The 24,295-nt window shown below is 46.6% G+C and overlaps 1 protein-coding gene across 7 annotated transcripts in view; it reads left to right on the forward strand.

Moving 5' to 3' along the window:
- The window catches only part of nebl (nebulette), a 397,411-nt gene that overhangs the window by 267,251 nt on the left and 105,865 nt on the right, over positions 1-24,295 (forward strand). For 4 of the 7 annotated variants that reach the window (XM_078538380.1, XM_078538376.1, XM_078538378.1 and 1 more), the window contains exon 6: positions 15,955-16,056. The exons of the other annotated variants lie outside the window; for them this stretch is intronic. In XM_078538380.1, the coding sequence (XP_078394506.1) occupies positions 15,955-16,056 (102 nt within the window). The remainder of the gene's footprint in view (positions 1-15,954; positions 16,057-24,295) is intronic. 7 annotated transcript variants of the gene reach the window in all.

Below are 24,295 nucleotides of genomic sequence, written 5' to 3' on the forward strand. Positions count from 1 at the left end.
TGAGCTGAATTTGCTCATTGAAGATCAAGTCTCGGCTCTGGGGCTGAAAGTGGGAGCCAAACATGCCACCGTGGATGATGGAAGCCTGGGGCTGCATTTTGCCGATGACAGCCAACTGAGACGCTTCTCCCAACAACTACTGGCCCAATCAGAGGGCCAACCGAGCCACTGGAGAAAGCAGAGCCACACAGGCGTGTCCCTGCAATAGGCAAGGGTGAGGGGTGATCATGGTGCACCAGCGGTGCTGTTGCCATAGGGAGCCCCTTTGAGTTCCTTGGCACTGCCATCAAGGAGGGCCCTCTTCTCCTCCCCACTGTCCCTCCACCAGAACCTGCTAAGAGTCCTCCAGAGTTTAGCTGGCAGTGGGCCTCCTGATGCAGGCAAAATGCCCACGGGGGCAGGAAGTGGTATGTAATTGTGTACTTGAGTCGTTCAATTGGCTGCCCAGTAGGCACCTGCACTGTCAAGGTTCCTGCCACTGACACAAGGCACGGTGGCGGGAATACAAAATGTTACCCTCCTTACATGTTCCCCGCCATATTGTCAGCCCTCCTGCCTCCCAACCCGTTGGAGATGGGCTGGGAAAACTCAGCCCATAGAATGCTTAAGGTTCTTGACAGGGTAGATGCTGAAAAAATGTTTTCCCTGACTGGGGAATTTTTAGAACATGGGGCCATAGTGTCAAAATAAGGGGTCAGCCATTTACAGCTGAGATGAGAGGAAATTTCTTCTCTGAGGGTTGTGCACCTTTGGAATTCTCTACCCCGGAGAAGCTGTGGATTCTCAGTCATCGAGCATATTCAAGGCAGAGGTCAATAAAATTTTGGATACTAAAGGAATTAATGGATATGGGGATAGTGTGGGAAGGTTGAGTTGAGGGAGAAGTTCAGTCATGATCTTATTAAATGGTGGAGCCAACTTGAAGGGCCAAATGGCGGATCCCTGCTCCCATTTCTCAGATTCTTATGTGAGTGCAATCACTGAACCAAGCAGGCACTTACATCAAGCTTTTCTATTTTGAAAATTTACTTTACATTTGCTACTTTTTAATATGTTTTGCAATGCTCCCTTTACAATAAACACATGCGTAACCCTAAAGGAAATATAGGCAGTAAATTTCCCAGCCTTGTGGAGATGGCTTTAGAGATGGGTGTGGGGGGTTGTTGATCATATGTGTCGGGTCGGCTCCCCAGCTTGTTCCCCTGCTTCTCCCGGCGTTCCTCCGCTTCTCCCGGCATTCCCCCACTTCCCCCGCTTCCCCCGGCGTTCCCCCGCCTTACCCTGCTTCTCCCGGCCTTCCCCCGACGTTCCCCCGCTTCTCCCGGCGTTCCCCCGCTTCCCCCGGCGTTCTCCTGGCGTTCCCCCGCTTCTCTTGGCATTCTCCCGGCGTTCCCCTGCATCTCCCGGCATTCCCCCCGCTTCTCCCGGCGTTCCCCCCGCTTCTCCCGGCGTTCCTCCGCTTCTCCCGGCGTTCCCCCGCTTCTCCCGGCGTTCCCCCGCTTCTCCCGGCGTTCCCCCGCTTCTCCCGGCATTCCCCCGCTTCTCCTGGCGTTCCCCCGCTTCTCCTGGCGTTCCCCCGCTTCTCCCGGCATTCCCCCCGCATCTCCCGGCGTTCCCCCTCCTGCTGCTAGGCCTTAGGCCTCACTTCAAGTCTCGCTTCTGCTCTTCCCACCCTCCAGCCAATTTAGTGAGGGTGGGTGGGTGAGCGAGTGAATGTGAAGGTGGGTGAGGGTGAGGCAGGTGGTGAGGATGAGGGCGGCTGTGAGTGTGTGGGTGGGTGTGCAGGCGGCTGAGTGAGCGAGGGTAGGTGTGAGGGTGGCTGAGTGAGTGAGGGTGGCCTGTGTGTGAGAAAAGGGGTAGGAGTGAGTGGTGTCTAGCTCAACCCCAGTCTCGGGGTTCTCATTCACCTTCATCCCCACACACCAGCAGGCACATTCACCCCCCTCAGTGGATTTGCCTGTGCCCGCTGACGTTGGGCATGTTTGTTGGCGTGAGTGGACAATAGGGCGAGAAGGCCAAAATTCGGTTTCACGATGTTGTGAAATCAGTTTGCGATCACCTGTTCAGCCTGTCGATGATGGGATGTGTTCCCCGCCATCGGGAACCTCATTGTAATACATTAGCATATCGTTATAAGGCCAGCATGCCTTACTCATTCCCCAGCCCCCCCCAGGAACATCTGCCCACGTGGGTGGGAAGACATGCCGGTGCAGAACACATCTTGACAACTGTGATGTGCAGAAGTCAGGACTTACTGCCTGAGCCTTGTTCACATCGCGAACATCCAAGGCGCAGAAGATGCTGGAGCCCGACAGCAACAGGATTCTGGAGGAATGTCCATGGCATGCTGGGTGGATTCTCATGGACATGGTACCACTGTGAAGCAGCTCACTGAACTTGGAAAGTCACTGTTGATACTCACGAGGGTGAGAGGGCTAGGATTGACTGGGAGAGGAAGAGGCATTGGGAGTGTGAGGTTGCGGGGAGGGGAATGAAAGTCTCCGGGAGGTGAATGAAGGTGTTGCGGGGGAGGAGTTGGTAAGGGGGAAGAAGATGGCAACTGGGTAAGTAGGTGTAAGAGGGGAGAAAGGTGTAAGGAAAGAAGTTTGGTGGGGGAAGAAGTGTGGAGCGGGGAAGGAATCCAGGGGAAGGAAGGAGTGCAATGAGGGGAGGGAATCCAGCTGGAGGAAGGAGTGTGGAGAAGGGAGGGAGTCCGGGGAGAGGATGAGTGCGGAGAGGGAAGGGAGCAAGGGTGGAGGAAGAAGTAAGGGTGGAGGAAGGAGTTGGGAAGGGGGAAGCAGTAAAGCTGGAGGAAGAAGCGAGGGTGTCTGAGGGATTCGGGAAGGGGGAAGGAATGAGGCTGGAGGAAGGAGTTAGGGTGGGAGGGGTGGGTGGTGAAGGACCAAGAGTGGCGGAAATGTATGGGTGTCTGATGGAGTCAGGAAGGGGGAGGGAATAACCGGGGGTGGGTGGGGGGAGGGTGAGCATGGTATGAAGGAATGGTGAGAATGACCAAGGGCAGAGTGAGGTGGTAGGGTGGGACGGTGAGGATTCGACAGTAGCAATAGAACGGACGGCGAGGGAGGCTTGTGGGGACTCTGAGGCAGACACGGACCCTGGGGTTGGGAAGGAGGGGGCCGGGGAGGTGAATGTGGATGGGGGTGAAATTTTCGAGAAGGAACGTACATGTTCACCAGGATGTCCCCAAAGAAAAGGGTTGTTGCTAGTAGGTCACAAAGGGGAGGCGAAAGGTAATGCCGGGGAGGTCAACTGTGATGGAGGAAAGGAAATGGTGACTGCGGGAGGGTAAAGGACAGAAGAGTGAGAGTCAAAACAAATTAGCACCACGCTGTCCAAATCGAAAGTGAAATGAGAGTCATAGTGGGCGACATCAGGTGCTGCATGGGAATGTGATCAGTGGGTGGGTGGAGATGCAGGTCAGCTCAGATGCACAACAAAGCGAACCCCAGCAGGCAGCACTGAAAATGCTCAGGACATTGAGGTGAGTGTGGTACGGGAAGGCTCTGCTTGCGTGGGAGAGTGCTTGCATGAGACTCTGAAAGGCCCTGCCACACACACATTTCTCCCTCCAGAATCACTCATTGGCCGGCTGCTCCCTCTGCGGTGACAGGACGAGGTTGAGGGGCTCACAGGCAAAGGGGACTCAGAGGGAGTGGACAGCCTCTGAGGTTCCTGAGTGGATGACCCAGGGGTGTCCAGTTGCCGCTCCTCCTCCCTTTGGGTGCCTGAGGGCTCCGGCCTGACGGATTGAGGGGAAGGAGCACCTGGAGGAACGTCAGGGTGCCCCTTTCCCCCCTCGCGTTGCCACTGCAGGAACTCACCAATGGAGTGCAGCCTGTGTGCAGCTCCACGTTCTGCTGGACCAGGATCTCCATGGCATCTGCTATCCTCCCCATGAGACCTCCATATGCACACATGTGGGCACCACTTCATTAGAGAGCAGGTGGATATACTCTCACTCGCGAGTCACTCTGTTGAGAGCTTCCAACAGCACTGTGTGATGTCCCCCTGCCTTCTGCTGACTCTCCAGGATGAGTTGGAAGGCCTAACCCAGAGGTTTGTCATCTGAATCGGACCTCACAGATGCTTCTTGGGGAGCTTGGCTGAACCTGCCTCTTCCTGCAATCTCGGACAAGGCTTGTGTGCTGCACTTTGACTGTGCCTTGCATGTGCTGGCAACAGACAAAATGGGCAAACTATCTGTCAATTTGGCTTGCACATGTCAAGTTAAGGCCCTTTCTGAATTACTCTCAGTTGGACATGCGTTCAGCTGCATGAGCCACCCCATCCCCATGCCTCTCAACCCTGGCCTCACCCAACTAGAATTACTTCAAGGAATAAACATCCAACTACCAGTTGAGGTGCTTTTGACTTGTGCTCACTGGTGCAGAATTTGTGGAAGGACTGTGTTGTGCTCTTTGAGGAGTTTTACTATTTTGGATTTTCAAGAGTCTACTACTGAATCCTACCAAGGAAGTCGGAGGAGTTTTCTGCCCTTGTTAAGAGAAAGCCTGCTTCAGTAATGAGGGCAATAGTAGCTTTGCCCTTTGGGAATGGAGCCCAGGCAGAAGAGAGGGGAAGCAGAGGGAGGAGGAAGAGGGGTCTCGATTGAAAGTCATACCTGCCTAAGGTCTTTAGGAAGCACTTCTCCTACCTCCACCACAGCCAGGAGCAGTTTGTGAGGTGCATGTGTTTCAACAAGGAGGCGATCACTGAACTTGTACAGCTGCACAGCAAGGCAAGGGTGGTGCTGCAAGGTCACTGTCACCATAAATATCAATGCTAGTGGATTATTCCAGGTGGGGGCAGGCAACATCAGAAACATCTCCATTTGCCATCAGTCACTGCATCAGGTGGTCACAGAGGCCCTATATAGAAAGTGAGAGCTGATCATTGGCTTCTCAGTGACTAGAAAAAATGGTTGACCACACCATCCGCCTCCAGTGCGCCTCCACTGTAGTCCAGGTGGGTAGAACTGCCCTCTCATGGTTGGAACTGCCCTCTCACTTGGAATGGCTTCTCTTCCTGCTCCTGCATGGTTACCTCTGGTATCCCCCTAGGATCCATCCTTGGCACCTATCATCAATACACTGCCCCTCGCGACATCATCTGAAGGCACAGCGATAGCTTTCACATACCATTGACCATATGAACATATATACATATGAATTAGGAGTAGGGGTAGGCCATTCAGCCGCTCGAGCCTGCTCAGCCATTTAATAAGATCATGGCTGATCTGACTGTGGCCTAAACTCCACGTTTCCACCTCCTACTGATAACCCTTTCTCCCCTTGTTAGTCATGAACCTATCTACCTTGCCTTAAAAATATTCATTGATCCTGCCTCCGCCAGTCTCTGGGGAAGAGAGTTCCAAAGATTCATAACCCTCCGAGAAAAAATTTCTTCTCACCTCTGTCTTATTTTTAAACTGCGTCCCCTAGTTCTAGTCTCTCACGCGAGGGGAAACATCCTTTCAGCATCCACCCTGTCGAGTCACCTCAGGATCTTGTATGTTTCAATAAGACCACCTCTCAATCTTCTAAACCCCAATGAATACAAGTCCAGCCTGTCCAACCTTTCCTCGCAAGATAACTGTGCCGCCTCCATCCACCCCCACCACCCCCCCAAATCTCCGGTATCAGTCGAGTCATCCTTCTCTGAACTGCTTCTAATGCATTTATATCCTTCCTTAAATAAGGAGACCAAAAATGTACACAGTACTCCAGATGTGGTCTCACCAACATCCTGTACAACTGTAACAAAACATTCTTATTTTTATATTCCATCCCTCTTGCAATAAACGACAACATTCCATTTGCCTTCCGAATCATTTGTTGTTCCTGCATGCTAGCTTTTTGTGATTCATGTACCAGGACACCCTGATCCCTCTGTATTCCAGAGTTCTGCAATCTCTCTCCATTAAAATAATCTGCTGCTTTTCTATTCTTCTTACTAAAGTGGACAAGTTCACTTCAGAAACTGAACTGGTCCAGCCATATAAATACTGTAGCTACAGGGGCAGATCAGAGGCTGGGAACTCTGAAGCGAGTAATCCACCTCCTGACTCCCCAAAGCCTGTCCACCATCTACAAGGCACAAGTCGGGAGTGTGAAGGAATATTGTCCACTTGTCTGGACGATTGCAGCTCCAACAAGACTCGAGAAGCTCAACACCATCCAGGGCAAAGCAGCCTGTTTGATTGGCACCCCGTCCACCTCCTTAAACATTTACTCCCTCCACCTCTGATGCATGGTGGCAGCAGTGTGTACTGTCTACAAGATACACTGCAGCCACTTGCCAATGCTGCTTCGGCAGCAGCTTCCAAACCCGTGACCTCCATCATCTAGAAGGACAGGGGCAGCAGATGCATGGAAACTACCACCTGCAAGTTTCCCTCCAAGCCACACACTATCCTAACTTGGAAATATATTGCTGTTCCTTCACTATCGCTGTCAAGATCCTGGAACCCCCTTCCTAACAGCACTGTGGGTTACCTACACCACATGGACTGCAGCGGTTCAATAAGGCAGCTCACTGCCACTTTTTTAAGGGCAATTAGGGATGGGCAGTAAATGCTGGCCTAGCCAACGATGCCCACATTCCAAGAAAGAATAAATAAACAAAATGTACACTGGTGAAACCCAGCTCTATCTCATCATCATCTTCCTCGACTTCTCTACTGTTGATAAATTATCAGACTGCTTATCTAACTTGCATAGGAAAATTGGAAATAGTGACCTAGAAGCAGGGGTAGGCCATTCAGCCCGTCAAACCTGCTCCGCCATTCAATATGATCATGGCTGATCACTTCAATGCCATTTTTCCACACTATTCCTATGTCCCTTTATGTCATTGTTACTTAGAAATCTGTCAATCTTTGCTTTAACATACTCAATGACTGAGCTTCCACAGACCTCGGGGGTAGAGAATTCCAAAGATTCACAATCCTCTGAGTTAAAAAAAATTCTCCTTACCTCAGTCCTAAGTGGCTTCTCCCTTATTTTGAAATTGTGTCTCCTGGTTCTAGACCCCCCAACCAGGGGAAACATCTTACCTACATCTACCCTGCCTATTCTTTTAAGTATTTTGTAGATTTCAATGAGATCACCTCTCATTCTTCTAAACTGTAGAGGACACAGGCCCAGTTTCCCCAATCTCTTTTCATCAGACAGTCCTGCCATACCAGGAACATATCTGGTGAACCTTCATTGCACTCTCTCTATGGCAATAATATACTTCCAAAGGTAAGGGGACCACTGAACACAGTACTCCAGGTGCAGTCTAACTAAGGTTTGAAACAATTGAAGCAAGACTTCCTTACTCCTGTACTCAAATCCTCTTGTGATAAAGGCTAACATACCATTAGCCTTCCTAATTGCTTGCTGCACCTGCATGTTAGCTTTCAGTGATTTATGGACAATGTCACCCAGGCCCCTTTGTACATCTACACTTTCTAATCTCTTACCATTTAAGAAATACTCTCCAATCTGTTCCTCCTACCAGAAGTGGATAACTTCACATTTTTCCACATTATATGCCATCTGCCATGTCCCTGCCTGCTCACTAAGTCTGTCCAAACCCTCTTGAAGCTGCTTTGCATCTTCCTCACAACACACTTAGTTGTGTGTTCTGTGAACTTGGAAATATCACATTTGGTCCCCACATCCAAATCATTAATGTATATTGTGAACAGCTGGGGCCCAAGTACTCATCCTTGTGGTACCCTACTAGTCACAGCCTGCCAACGTGAGAATGACTCGTTTATTCCTACTCTCTGTTTTCTGCCTGTTAGCCAATCCTTATTCCATGCCAGTATATTACCTCCAATCCCACGTGCTTTAATTTTGCTAACCAACCTCCTGTGGGGCACTTTAGCAAAAGCGTTCTGAAAATCCAAGTATACTACGTCCACTGACCCCCCCACCCCCCGCTTTATCAATTAGTTACATCCTCAAAAAGCTCCAGATTTAGCAAACATGATTTCCCACTCATTAATCCATGTTGACTATGCCCAATCAGATCACTTTTATCCAAGTGTGCATTTATCACATCCTTTAGAATAGATTCTAGCATTTTGCCCTACTACTTATGTAAGGTGAACAGGCCTGTAGTTGTCTGTTTTCTTTCTCCCTCCCTTCTTAAATAGTTGAGTGACATTTGCTACCTTCCAATCTGCAGGAACAGTTCCAGAATCTAGAATTTTGGAAGATGATCACCAATGCATCCACTATCTCCATAGCTACCTCTTTCACCACTCTGGGATATAGACTATCAGGTCCTGGGCATTTATCAACATTCAGCCCCATTAGTTTTTCCAGTATGACATTTTTTTACTTGTACTTCAATTGCTGATATCCCTTATCCCTTGGATCTCTAATTCTGGGAGATTTCTTGTATCTTCCTCAATGAAGACAGACACACAGTAATCATTTAGCTTCTCTGCCATTTCTCTCCTGAATTCTCCTGACTTTGCCTGCAGTGGACCCACATTTGTCTTAGCCAAATGTTTCTTTTTTCCTTCCCAAAGAAGCTTTTACAGTACTTTGTTTTTTGTTAGTTTACCTTCATATTCTATTCTCCCTTCCTTTATCAGTTTCTTGGTCTTCCTTTCTAAAAAACCTCCCAATCGTCAGGTTTTCTGCTATTTCTGGCAACTTTATAGGTCTTTTCTTTTAATCCTATACAATCCTTAATTTCCTTTGTTAGCCACAGTTGACTGACTTCTTTTTGCGTTTTTGTGCCTTGAAGGAATGTATATTTGCTGTGAACTCTGTAACAATTCATTCTACTATCCATTGCCTATGAAATGACACACCTTTTTTCCCAATCCACTTCAGCCAATTTGTCCCTCATACCTTCATAGTTTCCTTTGTTCAAATTTAACACCCTGGCATTAAATTGAACCACCTCACTTTCAAACATAATGTAAAATTCTATCATATTGTACTTACTCATCAACAAGATTATTAATTAGCTCTTTCTCGTTACATAATACTAGATCTAAAATAGCCTGTTCTCTAGTCAATTTCTCAACATACTGCTCTAGAGAACCACCCCTATAACACTCCAGAAACTCGTCCTCCACAGCATTAGTGCTTATTCAGTTTACTCAACCTTTATGCAAATTGAAGTCACCCATGATTACTATATTACCGATGCTACATACTTCTCTAATCTTCTGATTAATACCATGTCCCACACTACCGCTACTGTTTGGTCACCTGTAAACAACTCCTACCAATGTTTGCCGCCCCTTGCTGTTTTTTAGCTCCACCAAACAGACTCCACATTTTGTTTTTTCAATCTGAAATCCTCCTTTACTATTGTACTGATCCCATTCCTCCTTATTAGCGCAACACCATCTCCTTTTCCTTTTTGCCTATTCTTCCTAAATGTCAAATATCCTTGAATATTCAGTTCCCAGTCTTGGTCACCTTGTACCCACGTTTCTGTAATGGCAATTAGATCATACCCATTTACCTCTATTTGTGCCTTTAAATCATCTAACCGGTTGTGAATGCTGTGTGTATTCATGTAGAGTGCCCTTAACTGTCTTTTTGACATTATTCTGCATTCTAAGCTTAGTTGATGCTCGACTTTATTTTGCCTGCCTTCTAATTTCACTTGCTACTTTTCTACTTCCCGTTACCGGTTTTACTTCCTTCCAATTTTAGCTACCCCTCAGGTCCCCATCCCCCTGATGTAAACTCTTCCCAACAGCACTAGCAAATCCCCATGAGGATATTAGTCCCAGTCTTGTTAAGGTGTAACCCATCCGTCTTGTAAGGTCCCAATGCCTCAGAAATCTGAACTCTCCCAACTACATCCAATTCTCCGGCCATGTGTTCAGTCGATCAATCCTCCTATTCCTATGCTCACAAGCACGAGGCAATGGTAGTAATCCTGAGATTACTGCTCTTGAGGTCCCGCTTTTTAACTTCCTTCCTAACTACCTAAAATCTGCTTTCAAGACCTCATCCCTCCTCATAGCTATTGTCGTTGATTCCAATGTCCCCAGAAGGATGTCCGGCAGCCGCTCCATGACATCTTTGACCCTGGCACCAGGGAGACGACACACCACCGTGGAAACACATTTACTGCTGCAGAAACGCCTGTCTGATCCCCTGAATATCAAATCCCCTATCGTTTTGCTCTTCCGCTGTTCTTCCTCCCCTCCTGTGCAGCTGAGCCATGAACTTGGCTCTGGCTACACTCCCCTGAGGAACCATTGTCCTTACCAGTATCCAAAATGGAAAACCAATTAGCAAGCTAGACAGATTCAGGGGACTCCTGCATCACCTGCCTGGTTCTTTTAGACTGCCTGGCGGTCACCCATTCCTCCTCTGCCTGCATGCTCCTAACCTGTGGTGTCACCACCTCCATAAATGTGCTATCCAAGTAGTTCTCTGCCTTGCAGATGCACAGCAGTGACTGCAGCCACCGCTCGAGTTCCGAAGCCCAGAGCTGAAGCTTCTGCAGCCGGTGACACTTGCTGCAAATGTCTTCGTCGAGGACACATGGTGCACCCATGACTTCCCACGTACTGTAAGAGCTGACCTGCCATGCCGTAACTTTTAAGAACTATTTATTACAATTAGAATAAACAGAATAACTCAGATAACTACCAATCAGCTTCTTCCCCTGTACCAAAGTAAGAGTCAGTTACTTGAGGCTGAAAAAAGGTAGAAAAAGAAAGGAGCACCTCCCTCACTGAACTCTCACTTTTGCACTCTGTGTATCTGAAGTAGTACTCTCAGTGCAGATGAAGCAGCACTGAGGAAGGCCTCTTTTTATGTACCCAGCTTTCATTACAGACCGTGCTGGATATACAGAAACTTCCTCCAGTTAAATATTGGAAAGTCTGAAGCCATTTTTATCAGTCCCCGTTGCAAACTCTGTTTGGTAGCTACCGACTCTATCTGTCTCCCAAACAAAAGCCTGAGATGAAGCCAATCTGTCTTCATGTCACATTTGATTCCAAGATAAGCTTCCAACCTCATATTTGTGTCATCGCTAGGACTGCCTATTTCCACTTTATGTTATTGTGCTCACTGTTATCCAGGTGTCCATGGTCACAGCAAATATCAAGACAAGACAAAAGAACTGCATAATCATCATGAGGCAATCCACCAGTGTTACTGATATTCCCATGATATATATCCCAGGCCTGGCAACGGCATTTTGCATATTTAATTTCTACGGTCCACGCATTATAGAGACAATTGAGTTTTGTCATCTGTATCTATACTTACCTGTGATCCCATTCTGAATCAGATTTTTGGGAGAGGGGATAAGTGATAATATCCTTTGAATCTTGACTTTGATTTCAAACTGGTTAGTTTTGTATTTTTGTCCTTCAATTCACTGGCACGTGATGGGCAGAATGGCCTCCTGTGTTATAAATTTTCAATGTTTCTACGCGTCTACGCATACAGTACAGACAAATAGCACGTATAGATCTACATCATTTAATCTTAGAAAGATAAGCTAATCACTAAAAATTTAAGGAAATGTTAGAAAATAATTCCTCACATGGCGAGGATGCTAAGAATACAAAAATTTTGGCCACACTGATAGTGGGTTTCGATGAGAATAGGATCAGTAGGTGTCAGGACCATAAATGAGATGGATAGAATATGAAGATATATGGGAGATTTTATAGAGTGAGGCTGAGGACGTTACAAAGGAAGTTATTGAAGAGATCATGATTAGACTTGGATGAGCAGGTGGGGTGAAGCAGGGATACTGTCAAGTAATTGAAAAAAATTGAGATATGATGTTGTTTAACCCAGTCATCAAATGAGATTGTAAAAAGAATAAGTAATGACTATTTTGTGAGAGCCTTAGTCTGGTTTGGAAATTAGGTGATTCTTGATAGGTTTAAAGCAAGAGATGACGGCCGGGATTTTATGGACCAGAAAGTCAGAAAACCCCATCTTAGTTGGTTATGGGAGCCCTCACCTGATCTCAAGTGCAGCAGGCTTGCCATCAGGGCCCTTATGCGGCAAAGTCCTGTCTCCAAGGGCTGCTGGCCAATTGGATGGCTGGCAGCTCTTCAGTCCTAGCAGCACCAGCGGGAGGGCTGTCACTCTAAACTCTCACACTCAAGCCCATCATGCATTCGCTGGCATCTCATTCACTGCCAGCTCAAAGCAATCACCAGCCATTCTCGCACACAAACCCTCACATATCCATTTGGCCTCATCTCCTCTGGCGACTGCCTCTCCAGCCCTCACCATTGAGGCCACTTGACGTGATGAAGCAATGAAGTGATGGCATGGCGGGCGAACGAGAGCCCGCCCGCCCGCCACGGAAACGGCGCGTTTCCCGGGAATGCGTAAGTAATGCGGGGGGTTTGGGACAATACGGCGTTTAAAGTCCAGCCACTCGCACACATCTCAGTGCTTCCAGCCCATGACTACTGCAGGGAAGATGTCCACCAGAGGCAAAAAAACTACAGCCCCCAGGTTTCATAACGCGTCGCTGGAATGCCATTTCGACGCTATGCAGGCCCCCGCGGTGCCCTCTACCCCTGCTCTGGCTGCAGGTATGGGCAGTGGCATCACCAATCCAGAATAGCAGGCGGTGGCAGTGGTGATCAGTGCCAATGATGCACAGAAGAGGTTGGCCATCCAGTTCAGCTAGAGGATGAATGATCTCAGCCTTGCATTTTGCAGCCAGGGTACGGCAACCATCTCATCACTCTAAACTCTCACACTCAAGCCCATCATGCATTCGCTGGCATCTCATTCACTGCCAGCTCAAAGCAATCACCAGCCATTCTCGCACACAAACCCTCACATATCCATTTGGCCTCATCTCCTCTGGCGACTGCCTCTCCAGCCCTCACCATTGAGGCCACTTGCACAGATCAACATGTGCCCCCACACACACCCTGGGATACCCTCCTTCCCCAGTACAGCCCTCGTCCTGCAGCCTCTTCCCTTGTCTGAGGCAACTTCTACCTCTTCCCCGAGCAAGACGTTGCCCATCAGCTATTGAAAAGCTACCCACATATGACTGATCTGATAAGTAGAGACCTGCCGTGAGTACCCCTAAAAGTGATATGGTGCTGCCTGTTAACGAGGTGCATGTCGCTTATGTGCTGTTGTGAAACACGTCGGCGTGTTTTCCCACCGACATGGGCGGACAATCCAGCTGAGGGCGGGGGGGATGAGTCTGACAGGCTGGCCTTATAATGATATGCTGATGTATTACAGTGAGGTTCCTGACGTCTGATGGCAGGAAACTCGGCCCACCATCGGCAGGCAGAGTGGACGATCACAAACTGGTTTCACGCCGTCGTGAAAACGGTGCTATATTGTCCACTCATGCCACCGAACACGCTCAATGTCAGTGGTACGGAGAATCCTTGTCCATGTTTCTGAGTGCGAACCTAAAACTCTGATACAATTTGAAGCATCTCTATGTTGTTATTGACCTGTGTTCAGTTTTGAGGAATATATAATTTTAATTTATTTAGAATATATGTAAAGTCCTACATCATGCTTTCAAGTTTCAGTCTGCATTAAGTTCTCGTAATTTAAAAGAGTATAATTTGTCATAAGGTTTAGGTTGGCTGTGGAAAAGGAGAAAGAACAATCCAGAGTACGAATAATTAACTGGGGGAAAGCCAACTTCAATGGGGTAAGAACAGATCTAGGACAAATAAATTGGAGTCAAAGGTTGGCAGGAAAAACAGTAGCTGAACAATGGACTACCTTCAAAGAAGAGAGTGTTTAGGCACAGTCAAAGTATATTTCCTCAAAAGGAAAAGGTATGGCAAAAGCCATCCACAAATCCAGAGCTCCCTGGATGACAGAAGAGATAGAGATTAAGATGAAGAAGGAAAAGTATGCCTATGACAGATGTCAGAAGGATAATACAACAGGGAACCAGGCTGAATATAGAAGGTTCAGAGGGGAGGTGAAAAAGCAGAGAGAGTATGAAAAGAGCCAACGTAAAGGGATTCTCAAAGGGGGGGATTTTCCGATCCCGCCAGCGTTGAGCATTGTCGTGGGTGGGAAGGGAAAATTCGGAGAGCAGCCAAAAGCCAATTGATTTTTGGCCGCTCTCCAAATTTTCCTGTCTAAAGTCTTCCGGCTAAAGTCTTCTACATATCTGTAGTAAATGGTGGTAGAAGGAGGAGAAGGGCCGATTAGGGACGAAACAGGGGACTTACACATGGAAACTGAGGGCATAGCTGAGGTATTAAATGAATACTTTGCATCTGTCTTTACCAAAGAAAAAGATGCTACTCAGGCCATGGTGCAAGAGGAGTTAATTCAGACACTAGAAGCGTTTAAAATTGCTGAGGAGGAGGCATTGGAATGGCTGCCTGTATTTACTGGATAAGGCACCAGGACCGCATGAGATGCAAAAGGATACTGAGGGAAGTGCAGAGGCACTGGCCATAATTTTTCAGTCTTCCTTTGACCCAAGGGTGGTGCCAGAAGAGCAGAGAATGCAAAAGTCATGCCCCTTTTCAAAAAAGGGTGAAAAGATGAGCCCAGCAACTACAGGCCTGTCAGTTTAATGTCAGTGGTAAGGAAACTTCTAGAAACAATAATTCAGGACAAAATTAAAAATCGCACGGACATAAGTAGATTAATCAAGGAAAGCCAGCATGGATTTCTTCGGGGAAAATTGTGTTTAACTAACTTGCTGGAGTTCTTTGAAGAGGTAACAGAGGGTTGATGAGGGCTGTGCTGTTGATGTGGTGTACGTGGCCTTCCAAAAGGCATTTGCTATGGTGTTGCACAACAGGCTTGTGCGCAAAGTTATAGCTCATGGAATACAAGGGAAAGTAGCAACATGGATTCAAAATTAGCTGAGTGACAGGAAACAGAGTAATGATTAATGGATGTTTTTTTGGGCTGGAGGAAGGTTTGTAGGGGAGTTTCCCAGGGGTCAGTGTTGGGACCTTGCTTTTTCCGATGTACATCAATGACCTAGACCTAGGTGTACAGGGCACAATTTCAAAACTTGCAGATGATACGAAACTTGGAAGCGTAGTGAACTGTGAGGAGGATGGTGTTGAACTTCAAAAGGACATGGACAAAGTTGGTGGAATGGGCGGACAGGTGGCAGATGATGTTGATGCATAGAAATGTGATTCATTTTGGTAGGAAGAACATGGAGACACAATATAACATAAAGGGTATAATTCTAAAATAGGGTGCAGGAGCAGAGGGACCTGGGTGTATATGTGTATAAGTCACTCAAGGTGGTAGGACAGGTTGAAAGAGCTGTTAGTAAAGTATACAGCATCCTAGGCTTTATTAATAGGGGAAGAGAGTACAAGAGAAAGGAGGTTTTGTTGAACTTATATAAGACATTAGTTCGGCCTCAGCTGGAGTATTGCATCTAGTTCTGGGTGCCATACTTTAGGAAAGATGAGAAGGCATTAGAGAGAGTGCAGAAAAGATTCATGACAATGGTTCCAGTGAGGAGGAATTTCGGTTATGAAGATAGATTGGAGAAGTTAAGACTGTTTTCCTTGGAAAGGAGAAGGTGGGGAGGAGATTTGATACAGGTATTCAAAATCATGAAGGGTCCAGACAGAGTAGAAAGGGAGAAATTATTCCCACTCATGAAAGGCTCGAGAAGGAGAAAGCGCAGATTTAAAGTAATTGGCAGAAGAAACAAAAGTGATATGAAAAGAAAACTTTTTTACGCAGCGAGTGGTTAAGGCCTGGGATGCACTATCCGAGTGTGTGGTGGAGGTAGGTTCCATCAAAGCACTAAAAAGCTGAAAAAGAAGTGTGTGCAGGGTTATGGGGAAGAAGGCAGAATGGCATAAAGTGAATTGCACATTCTGAGAGCTGCTACAGACATGATGGGCCAAATGGCCTCCTCCTGTGCTATAAAAAATCTGTGATTCTGCAATTTTGGTGTAAATAAGATGTGTAATCATTTTCTTTTTCTGAATAGGTATTGTACAAGAAAGATGCACAAGGCGTGCACAGTTACACGGAAATAGTCGATAGACCAGACATCAAAAAAGCAACGCAAACCACCAAGCTGGTTAGCAATGTAAGGAATTGTTTTTTGAATGGTACTCAAACTTGTTTTTAATTAACTTTCACATTTCTTTCTAGTGAGCATGTTTAGTTTGTGGGATTGTGGGTCAGGGTAAATTGACTGCAAAAATTTGTGATTAAGGAGGATATTAGTGGAGTATTGAGCTATTTTATAGTTTCCATTTTGAGTTTTTCTTGAATATCATTGGTATTAATTGACCCTCTATTAATAAAGCCTAGGATGCTGAGGCAGAATTCTGGACAGCCAAAATGATGCCTTACCACATGACCAGGCTTGGGGCTTCCTCCAATGCTGTCTGCACACATATCTAGTATTTTTTGACATCAGCATAGTAATTTGCTGTACCTGTGAAAAATTCAAATATAATTTCCGATAAGAAATTGCATTTCTCTATTAACAAAAATATAACCAAATTTTTCATACAACTCAAACTGCTAGTAGATATTCATTTATTTGGTACCACATTAGGACAGTCTGTGTATAGTGTATAAATTAATGGGCTTTAAACTAAATAGTGGGGGCAAGGGATTAAGTTTGGGAAGATATGATAAATAGAGAAGACAAGAGAGTGAGGTAGGAATAAGGGAAATGATGATCAGCATGGCAGGAAGGTACCAAGTGTACAAACCTAAGAGTGCACCAGCAGATAAGGCTAAAGTTTGCAAAAATATTAAAAAAGCAGAGCTAAAGACTCTGAATCTGAATGAATGTAGCATTCATAACAAAACAGATGAATTGACAGCACAAATAGAAATAAATATGGATGGCATGATAGTCATTACAGAGACATAGCTGCAGGATGACAAAGACTGGGATCTGAATATTTAAAGGTGCATAACATTTAGGAAGGACAGGAAGCTAGGAAAAGGTGGTGGGGTAGCTCTGCTAATTAAAGATGATATTGGTACAACAGCAAAAGTTAACCTTGGTTCTGGAGATCAAGATGTAGAATCAGTTTGGGTAGAGATGAGAAATAGTAAAGGTAAGAAGTCACTTATGGGAATGCTTTATAGGCCCCTTAACAGTAATCACACTATAGGATGGGGTATACAGGAAGAAATAATGGGAACTTGTGAGAAATGTATGGTGATAATATCGGGTGATTTTAATCTACGTATGGGTTGGACAAATAAGATTGGCAAAGGCAGCCTGGATGATGAGTTCATAGTGTTTTCAAGACCATTTCTTAGAGTAGCATGTTCTAGAGCCAACCAGAGAGCAGCTATACTAGATCTGGTAATGTGCAACAAGACAGGATTAATTAATGACCTCATAGTGAAGGCGTCCCTAGGTAGAAGTGATCATAATGTGATTGAATTTCACCTTCAGCTTGCGGGAGAGAGGAGTGGATCTAAGACGAGTGTTTTAAACTTAAATAAGGGCAATTATGAGGCCATAAAGACAGAGCTGACTAAAGTGAACTGGGAAATTAGATTAAGAGATAGGTCAATAGAGATGCTGTGGCAGACATTTAAGGAGATATTTTGGAATATTTGGCATATGGAGTATAATGTGGGAAAATGTGAACTTGTCCACTTTGGCAGGAAGATTAGAAAAACAGCATATTATTTCAATAGAGAGATTGCTGAACTCGTCCGCGAGCCTGTCCATTGTGTCCGTGCTGGTCATCAAGCCCCTATCTACTTTAATCCCATTTTACAGCACTTGGCCGGTAGCCTTGTATGCTATAGCATTTCAAGTGTTCATCTAAATACCTCTTACATGTTGTAAGGGTTCCTGCCTCTACCACCCTTTCAGGCACTGAGTTCCAGACATCCTCCCTGCCCTCTGGGTGAAAAAACTTTTCCTTCAATCCCTTCTAAACCTCCTGTCCCTTACTTTAAATCTATGTCCCCTGGTTATTGACCCCTCCACTAAGAGGACAGAGGGATCTGGGTGTCCTGGTACATGAATCACAAAAAGTTTTTATGCAGGTAAAGAAATTGATTAGGAAGGAAAATGGGATGTTTCGTTTATTGCAAGGGAAATGGAAAATAAAAGTAGGGGAGTTTTGCTGCAGTTGTCCAGGGTGTTGGTGAGATCACATCCGGAGTACTGTGTACAGTTTTGGTCTCCTTATTTGAAGAAGGCTTTCATTGCATTAGAAGTAGTTCAGAGAAGGTTCACTCAATTGAGAACTGGGATGGGGGTGTTACCTTATGAGGAAAGGTTGGGCCTGTATCCATTGGAGTTTCTAGAGTCATAGAGTTTTACAGTACGAAAAGAGGCCCTTCGGCCCATCATGTCCATGCCAGTCATCGAGCTCCTATCTACTCTGATCCCATTTTCCAGCACTTGGCCCGTAGCCTTGTTATCTATGGCATTTGAAGTGTTCATCTAAATACTCCTTAACTGTTGTGAAGGTTCCTGCCTTTACCACCCTTTCAGGCAGAGAGTTCGAGATACCCCTCATCCTCGGGTGAAAAACCTTTTCCTGAAATCCTCTCTAAACCTCCTACTCCTTTCCTTAAATCTATGCCCCTGGTTATTGACCCCTCCACTAAGGGGAAAAGCTTCTTCCTATCTATGCCCCTCATAATTTTGTACACCTCAATCGAGTCTCCCCTCAGTCTTCCCTGCTCTAAGGAAAACAACCCCAGCCTATCTAGTCTCTCTTCATAGCTGAAACACTCCAGCCCAGGCAACATCCTGATGAATCTCCTCTGCACCCTCTCCAGCGCAATCACATCCTTCCTATAGTGTGGTGACCAGAACTGCACAAAGTACTCCAGATATGGCCTAACTAAAGCATTATACAGCTCCATCATAACCTCCCTGCTCTTGTATTCAGTGCCTCAACTAATAAAAGGCAAGTATCCCATATGCCTTCTTAACCGCCTTATCTACCTGTCCTGCTGCCTTCAAGGATCTAGGGACGTGCACACCAGAGGATCAGAGGGATCTTGTACTTCCCGGGGTCCTACCATTCATCATGTACTCCCTTGCCTTGTTAGCTCTCCCAAAATGCATCACCTCACACTTTTCAGGATTAAGTTCTATTTGCCACTGTTCTGCCATCTGACCAGCCCGTCTATATTGCCCTGCAGTCTAAGGCTTTCCTCCTCGCTGCTTACCACACTGCCAATTTTTGTGTCATCTGTGAACTTACTGAGCATACCTCCTACATTCATGTCTAGATCATTAATGCACACTACAAACAGCAAGGGACCCAGCACCGAACCCTGCGGAATGCCACTGGACACAAACTTCCTGTCACAAAAACAACCTTCGACCATCACCCTCTGCCTCCTGTCACCAAACCAATTTTGGATCCGATTTGTCAAATTGCCCTGGATCTCATGGGCTCTTACCATCTTGACCAGTCTCCCATGCGATACCTTGTCAAAAGCCTTACTGAAGTCCATGTATTCTACATCAACTGCACTACCCTCATCTACACACCTAGTCACCTCCTCTCAAAATTCAGTCAAATTTGTTAGATGTGATCTCCCCCTGACAAAGCCATGCTGACTATCCTTAATTAATCCTTGCCTCTCCAAGTGGAGATTAATCCTGTCCTTCAGAATTTTTTCCAAAAGTTTCCCTACCACTGATGTTAGACTCACTGACCAAAAGTTCCCTGGTTTGCCCCTACCACCCTTCTTGAATAATGGTAGCACATTAGCTGCCCTCCAGTCCTCTGGCAGAGAGGATTTGAAAATTAACGTCAGGGCCCTGCAACCTCCTCCCTTGTCTCCCACAGCAGCCTGGGATACAACTCATCTGGGCCTGGGGATTTATCCACTTTTAAGCCCGCTAAAACCGCTAATAACTCGTCCCTCTCAATGCTAATTTGTTCCAATATATCACAGTCCCACTCCCTGATTTCTTTTCCTACATTGTCCTTCTCTATAGCGAATACTGATGTAAAGTACTCATTTAAAACCTCACCTATGTCTTCCGGCTCCTCACAGATTGCTACTTTGGTCCCTAATGGGCCCTATTCTTACCCTGGTTATCCCCTTGTCCCTAATATACTTATAAAATGCCTTTGGAATTTCCTTTATTTTACCAGCTGGTGTTTTTTCCCATCATCTCTTTTTTCTCCTAATTTTTTTTAAGTAACCCCCTGCACTTTCTATACTCGTTTAGGGCTTCCGCTGATTTGAGCCCTCGGTATCTACCATAAACTTACTTTTTTTTCATTATCCAATCCTGTACATTCCTTGACATCCAGGGTTGTCTGGACTTGTTGGTCCCACCCTTTACCTTTACGGGAACATGTTGGCCCTGCACTCTCACTATTTCCTTTTTGAATGACTCCCACTGCTCTGATGTAGATTTTCCCTCAAGTAGCTGCTCCCAGTCCACTTTGGCCAGATTCTATCTTATCATATTAAAATCGGCCTCCCCCAATTCAGAACCTTTTATTTCTTGTCCATCTTTGCCCATTTCCATAACTACCTTAAATCTTACTGAGTTATGGCCACGATCACTGAAATGCTCCCCCACTGAAACTTCGACCACTTGCCTGGCTTTGTTCCCTAAAACTAGGTCCAGCACTGCCCCTCTCTTATAGGACTTTCTACGTGCTGGCTTAAAAAGCTCTCCTGGATACCTTTTAAGAATTCTGCCCCCTATAAGCCTTTCACACTTGGTCTACCACAGTTAATATCTGGGAAGTTGAAATCCCCTACGATTCTTACCCTATTATTTTGACACTTCTCTGAGATTTGCCTACATATCTGCCTTTCTATCTCTCCCTGACTGTTGTTTGGGGGTCCATAGTACACTCCCAGTAATGTGATTGCTCCTTTTTTGTTTTTAAGTTCTACCCCATATGGCCTCATTTGAAGAACCTTCTAAGATACCATCCCTCCTTACTGCAGTAATTGCCTCCTCGATCAACATTGCGACACCACCTCCCCTTTTACACAACCCCCGCCCCCACCCACGGACTCACCTGAAGATTCTATATACCCCGGAATATTGAGCTGCGAGTCCTGCTCCTCCCTCAACCATATCTCCATGATAGCAATGATATCATATCCCCATGTGTTAATCAACACCCTCAACTCATCTATCCCCCAACCGCCTCCTCTTCACCATGGACGTCCAATCCCTCTACACCTCCATCCCCCACCGGAATGGTCTGAAGGCTCTCCACTTCTTCCTCGAACAGAGGCCTGAACAATCCCCATCCACCACTACTCTCCTCCGTCTGGCTGAACTTGTTCTCTCACTGAACAATTTCTCCTTAAACTCCTCTCACTTCCTCCAAATAAAGGGTGTGGCTATGGGTACCCGCATGGGCCCCAGTTATGCCTGTCTCTTTATGGGGTATGTGGAACATTCCTTGTTCCAGTCCTACTCCGGCCACCTCCCACAACTCTTTCTCCGGTACATCGATGATTACTTCGGTGCTGCTTCATGTTTTCGTCTGGACCTGGAAAAATTTATTAATTTTGCTTCCAATCTCCACCCCTCCATCGTTTTCACATGGTCCATCTCTGACACTTCCCTTCCCTTCCTTGACCTCTCTGTCTCAATTTCCGGTGATAGACTGTCCACCAATATTCATTACAAGCCTACTGACTCCCACAGCTACCTCGACTACAGCTCCTCACACCCCGCTTCCTGTAAGGACTCCGTCCCATTCTCTCAGTTCCTTCGCCTCGTAACATCTGTTCTAATGATGCCACTTTCAAAAACAGTTCCTTTGACATGTCTTCCTTCATCCTTAACCGAGGTTTTCCACCCACGGTGGTTGACAGGGCCCTCAACCGTGTCCGGTCCATCTCCCGCGCATCCGCCCTCACACCTTCCTCTCCCTCCCAGAACCATGATAGGGTCCCCCTTGTCCTCAGGTATCACCCCACCAGCCTCCGCATTCAAAGGATCATCCTCCGCCATTTCTGCCAACTCCAGCATGATGCCACCACCAAACACATCTTCCCTTCACAAACCCCCCCAGCGGCATTCCGCAGGGGTGGTTCCCTCTGGGACACCCTGGTCCACTCCTCCATCACCCCTACACCTCAACCCCCTCCCACAGCACCTTCCCATGCAACCGTAGAAGGTGCAACACCTGCCCCTTTACTTCCCCTCTCCTCACCGTCCAAGGGCCCAAACACTCCTTTCAAGTGAAGCAGCATTTCACTTGCACTTCCCTCAATTTAGTCTACTGCATTCGCTGCTTCCAATGAGGTTTCCTCTACATTGGAGAGACCAAATGCAGACTGGGTAACTGCTTTGCGGAACACCTTCGGTCTGTCCACAAGCATGACCCAGACCTCCCTGTCGCTTGCCATTTCAACACTCCACCCTGCTCTCATGCCCACATGTCCGTCCTTGGCTTGCTGCAGTGTTCCACTGAAGCTCAACGCAAACTGGAGGAACAGCACCTCATCTTCCGACTAGGCACTTTACAGCCTTCCGGACTGAATATTGAGTTCAACAGCTGTAGATCATGAACTCTCTCCTCCCTCTTTCCGATCCCCCTTTTTTCCAATAATTTATATAGATTTTTCTTTTCCCACCTATTTCCATTATTTTTAAATGTATTTCCATCCGTTGTATATCTCTACCTTTTAGCCTATTTCGATCGCTTCCCCCCACCCCACCCCCACTAGGGCTATCTGTACCTTGTTTGTCCTGCTTTCTACCCTTAATGTCACCTATTAGCACATTCCTCAGCTAATATCACCACCGTAAACACCTCTTTGCCCTTTTGTCTATGACATCTTTTGGCTATTTCCACCTATCACTGGCCCTCTATCCAGCTCTACTTGTCCCAATCCCCCTTAAACCAGCTTATATTTCACATCTTTTCTATTTTCCCTTAGTTCTGTTGAAGAGTCATATGGACTCGAAACGTTAACTGTATTCCTCTCCACAGATGCTGTTAGACCTGCTGATTTTTTCAGGTATTTTTATTTTTGTTTTGCCCTCAACTCATCTGCCTTACTTGCAAGACTCCTGGCATTATAATAAATGCCATCCAGCATTGCCCTGCTCCCTTGTGCCCTAACTTGACTAAATATGCTCTGCCTTCCAGACTGACTTGGTTTTTCTTCTATACCTGTCTGTACATCACCCCCTACTATACCTCCACTCCGTATCCCACCCCCCTACAAAATTAGTTTAAAACCCCACCAACAGCTCTGGCAAACACGCCCCCCCCACCTCCCCCACCCCCGCAAGGAAGTTGGTCCTGTTCCAGTTCAGGTGCAACCCATTGGACTTGTACAGGTCCCACCTTCCCCAGAACTGGACCCAGTGATCCAGGAATCTAAAGCCCTCCCTCCTGCACCAACTCTTCAGCCACGCATTCGTCTGCTCTATCCTCCTATCCCTATACTCACTAGCAGATGGCACCGGGAGTAGTCCAGAGATTATAACGTTTGAGGTCCTGCTTTTGAACCTGCTACCTAGCTCCCTAAATTCTTGTTGCAGGACCTTACCCCTCTTTCGACCTATGTCGTTGGTACCAATGTGAACCATGATCTCTGACTGTTTGCCCTCCTCATTCAGAATGCCCTGCAGCATTTTAGTGACAACTTTGACCCTGGCCCCAGGGAGGCAACGCATCATCCTGGAGTCACGTCTGCAGCCACATGCCTGTGCCCCTCACTATTGAGTCTCCTACCACTATTGCTCTTGCTCTTTTTCTCCTCTCCCCTTACGCAGCTGGGCTTTGGCTGCACTCCCCAGAGGAACCGTCACTCTCACCATTTTACAACGCACAAAAATTGTTCTTGAGTGAAATGCACTCTGGGGCTTTCCTGACAACTTGCCTGCCTCCCTTCTTCTGACTGGTGGTCACCCATTCCCTCTCTGACTGCACTTCCTTAAACTGCAGGGTGACCTCGTCAAAAAATGTGCTAGCCACGTAACTCTCAGCCTCGTGGATGCACTGCTGTGCCTCCAGCCGATGCTCAAGCTCTGAAACCCGGCGCTCAAGCTGGTCAAATCGGTGGCACTTCCTGTAAATGTGGTCATCCAGACTGCCAGGAGTGTCTAAGACTTCCCACATTCTGCAGGCCATGCAACACACCAGACTGAGCTTGCCTTGCCATACCTTTAGTTAAAATACTCTTACCCTAAATTTAAGCCAAGTGCTTGGTGCAAACCTGGGACGATTCTGCCCCTGATCTCCTGGCCACCAGGAATGAGAAGAATGAGAGGTGAATTTATTGAAACATATAAGATCTTGAGGGGACTTGACAGACTGGATGCTGAGAGGATGTTTCCCCTTGTGGGAGAGACTAGAACTAGGAGAGACAGTTTA

This window comes from Cetorhinus maximus, chromosome 3 (assembly GCF_964194155.1).
Source record: "Cetorhinus maximus chromosome 3, sCetMax3.hap1.1, whole genome shotgun sequence".
In the NCBI taxonomy this organism is placed as follows: Eukaryota; Metazoa; Chordata; class Chondrichthyes; order Lamniformes; family Cetorhinidae; genus Cetorhinus; species Cetorhinus maximus.